Consider the following 4,149-nt stretch of genomic DNA (forward strand, 5'->3'; position numbering starts at 1 on the left):
GGAGGCGGGCGGGCGGGCGGGGAAGATGGTGGTGGCCGTGAGGTGAGGGGCGCGGGGGAGGGCCGGGCGCGGCACAGGGTTGGTGGCCGGCGGCGTTGTAGCCGCAGGCCCCCTCCCCCTCCATCACTACCAGCCGGGCTCAGGCCTAGCCGGCCGGGACGCCGCGAACTTCCTCCCCGCGCGGCCAGTGCCCCGCCGGCCTCCCGCGCGCACCTCGGCCTCCGCCTCCCTTCAGGTAGCCGGCTGGGGGGCACGGGGCCGGCTGCCCTCCTGCAGCAAACTTTGCTTGGTGCTGAATATTGATGAGTGAGATCGGCTCGGCCAGGAGGTGCTGCCGGCGCTGCGGGAAGGAGCGCGGCCCGGGCAGGCGGCGGCGGCGTCGGCAGCAGCCATGTTTGTCAAGCTGTAGCAGCTGCTGCTGCCCTGACTCGGCTTCACTGGCTGCCTCCGTTTCTCCCCGTGCCGCGTTCCAGCCTCTGGGCCCTGCAGCCGTGGACCGAGCAGGCCTGCAGTCGGAAAGGCGAGCTTCGGGGTGCACCCGCTTCGGCCGACTCGCCTGCGGCCAGAGCACGGCCGCTGCAAAGGCTCCGGCGCCGGCTGGGGCGCAGGGTGCAGCGCTATTGTGACCGCTGCGCCCGAGCGAGCCAGAAAGGATGGGGGGGATAACCTTTTTGTGCAGCGTCCCGGAGCCCCCCTCGAACCCTACAGCCCCCTCCCTTCGGGAGATCCGGCCACAGGACCCCCAGCGGGGGAATGGAAGGACTATTGCTGTTTGAGATTTGGAAATTTCTACTGCCAAAGGGATTTTAATTTTAGATCAGCCCAACTGTCCACCAGTCTGCAGTGCAGAAAAAAGGGACGGCTGTTTCCATGTGGCAAGATCTGCCTATCTCCGGGAAGATGGAGTTTGCGGAGTCTCTCCGAGGCCATTTTTCCATCGTCAGCTGGGGAACTTTTTCCGCCCATGGAAGTGCAGTAGAACTAGGCTTCGAGGCCACTAGGCCTCTTGAAGTGGCTGCCATTTTGAAGATAAGAGTCAAATGGCCTATTAACTCAGATTAATTGCTGTGTTTTTGGATTCCAGGTTGATGCTGGCCCAGGATGGATCAGACCTGTGAACTACCTAGAAGAAATTGTCTGCTGCCCTTTTCCAACCCAGTGAATTTAGATGCCCCTGAAGACAAGGACAGCCCTTTCGGTAATGGTCAATCCAATTTTTCTGAGCCACTTAATGGGTGTACTATGCAGTTATCGACTGCCAGTGGAACATCCCAAAATGCTTATGGACAAGATTCTCCATCTTGTTACATTCCACTGCGGAGACTACAGGATTTGGCCTCCATGATCAATGTAGAGTATTTAAATGGGTCTGCTGATGGATCAGAATCCTTTCAAGACCCTGAAAAAAGTGATTCAAGAGCTCAGTCGCCAGTTGTTTGCACTTCCTTGAGTCCTGGTGGTCCAACAGCACTTGCTATGAAACAGGAACCCTCTTGTAATAACTCCCCTGAACTCCAGGTAAAAGTAACAAAGACTATCAAGAATGGCTTTCTGCACTTTGAGAATTTTACTTGTGTGGACGATGCAGATGTAGATTCTGAAATGGACCCAGAACAGCCAGTCACAGAGGATGAGAGTATAGAGGAGATCTTTGAGGAAACTCAGACCAATGCCACCTGCAATTATGAGCCTAAATCAGAGAATGGTGTAGACGTGGCCATGGGAAATGAACAAGACAGCACACCAGACAGTAGACACGGTGTAGTCAAATCGCCATTCTTGCCATTAGCTCCTCAAACTGAAACACAGAAAAATAAGCAAAGAAATGAAGTGGACGGCAGCAATGAAAAAGCAGCCCTTCTCCCAGCCCCCCTTTCACTAGGAGATACAACCATTACCATAGAAGAGCAATTAAACTCAATAAATTTATCTTTTCAGGATGATCCAGACTCCAGTACCAGTACATTAGGAAACATGCTAGAATTACCTGGAACTTCATCATCATCTACTTCACAGGAATTGCCATTTGTAAGCAGTTTTTGGTACAACTTAAATATATACATAAATGTATATATACAGGCAACTTAAAGGGAAACTATAAAAACCAATGATAACATTGGTTTTTTGTTGTTTATCAGTTCACAGATGAAAGCCTATTGCTAATGATAAGCTCTTTGGGGAAATTTTACTTTGATTTTAAAAATCTTCTATTATATGAGTTTGGTTCTTTTTTGATTTTTCCCAGTTAACTCTCCATTGAGGACTGGCTAAGAGTTAAACTTTAAGGGCATTTGATTGAGTTCAGATTTAAATGTTCAAATGGAGGTATACATTTGTTTAGCTTTTTCTTTTTTAAGTGAGCTTGGCTTTGGCTTGCTGGTATCATGAGTACAGGTGAACCAGTTAATTACCTGGAGTCCTGTTTCTGCTTAAGGCACATCTTATATTTTTAGTTGATGGGGTGACTTTTGCTGCAGGTTGAAGTGCATTTGGGGTAAACGTTCAGAGTAGCTAAGATGAGAAGGCCTTCTTGGACATCAGTCAGAATTTAAATTGGGCTGATTTTCCTGAACTACCTGTTGTACAGCATCCTATGCTTCAGGTACCTGCCACCATTAAAACCTTTCTGAGTTTTAAATTTTGAAATGTATATAAATGTGTGGTACGGGTGTATGTGTATAGAAATGGAAAAAAATGTAATTTGAGTTACTCATTAGTGCTACATACTGTTGTTAGATTGTGGTAAATGAAAGTTTTTTTAAAAGTTTGATCTTACGCAGAATTTTTTGACTATTCCTAGTTAGCTAAATGATCAGTTGACTTCTCTTAGCCTCAGTTTAATCACCTTTAAAATCTGATTGTTTTAACTTGATTGTTAAAAGATTCCTTTCAGCTTTAAATATTTGATTTGATTTTGTTTCTGTCCAGACACATTGTCATGGTCACCTGTAATGTCACCAAAGAGGATCCCATTTCCTCCCAACATACTGCTGAAATACTATGTAAAGATTTAATCAGAGAAAATTTTATGGTGTGTGATGATCGTTATGAGTGCATTAAACATTCATTTTACTGTATAGCCCTGCTGTTCTTTAAAGTTAGAGTGAGAATGTGGGTGTGTCACTTTTGTTTCTGTTGATTCGTATCTTAAATATGCTTTAGTACTCCTTGATTCCTTAGCTTGCAGTTGCAGATTTAAAAAATTTGTTTTGGTAGTAATCTAGAGTCTGTATTGTCTGAGGTATTTTTCAGGGTAGATAGACTGTATTGGCAGCTCAGACAAATCCTTCGTGGGTTCACGTTGAAATTTATTTTACATGTATATAGTTTTGTCTTTTTAGCTACATAAAAAAACTTCGATCTGAAGGTGGAGATACATGTTTCTCTAGAAGCATACAAATATAAATCTACGTGCTTCTTATCAAAGAAATGTAAATGCAGTATAGGTTCTATTAAAAACAATTGAAAATACCGGAGCCTATAGAAAGTATGTTATGCATCTAAAACGAGAGTTAACAAACTTGTATAAATGTAGAAAAACTTTTTTCAGGTAGAAAATCTAAATTGCTTAAAGATTATGGACTTGAAGAAACAAGTATCTTTATTCTTTTTTTTGCCCCCCCACCTGGCTATGCTGCTCGTGGCTTGCGAGAGCTTAGTTCCCGGACCGAGGACTGAACCCGGGCCACGGCAGTGAAAGCGCCAAATCCTAACCACTGGACCGCCAGGGAATTCCCGTCTTTATTCTTTCATTCCGGTTGTAGATGAAATCTCTTGCTTTGATTTTTGCCTTTTATGTGTGTATATATATATTTTTTGCCTTTGATATTGTATAACTGAGAATTTAAAGCGAAATCAATCTCAAAATGCAAATGTAGTTGAACAATAAGCCTGGGAAAGGTGTAATTAAAAATAATTCTATATAACCACACACTTGATGTTTTGACACTATTCACAGTTGATTGGTTGATGTGGCAGGTATAGAGTGCTTACTCTGTATTAGAACCTGTGTTCAGGGCTAGAAATTAGAAAATCTTTTGCAGATGCTATTTGTCTTTTTTTCTGTCTGTAATATTGTGATAGGATGAGATTCTCCTGGTGAGATTAAGAGTAGTTATTAGGGTTTTCAGCCCTCTGTCTGGAATTAGG

At 44.4% G+C, this 4,149-nt stretch overlaps 1 protein-coding gene across 2 annotated transcripts in view; it reads left to right on the forward strand.

Annotated features, from left to right (window-relative positions):
* The first annotated feature begins 1,101 nt into the window (after positions 1–1,101).
* Positions 1,102–4,149, forward strand: part of NSD1 (nuclear receptor binding SET domain protein 1) — a 130,390-nt gene continuing 127,342 nt past the window's right edge. Inside the window, exons 1-2 of one of the 2 annotated variants that reach the window (XM_007463087.1) lie at positions 1,169–1,198; positions 1,939–2,028. In XM_007463087.1, the coding sequence (XP_007463149.1) occupies positions 1,169–1,198; positions 1,939–2,028 (120 nt within the window). Of the gene's footprint in view, positions 2,029–4,149 lie in introns of both variants that reach the window. The other variant, XM_007463086.1, reaches the window with a different exon arrangement.

This window comes from Lipotes vexillifer, unplaced genomic scaffold (genome assembly GCF_000442215.2).
Source record: "Lipotes vexillifer unplaced genomic scaffold, Lipotes_vexillifer_v1.1 scaffold514, whole genome shotgun sequence".
Lineage (NCBI taxonomy): Eukaryota > Metazoa > Chordata > Mammalia > Artiodactyla > Lipotidae > Lipotes > Lipotes vexillifer.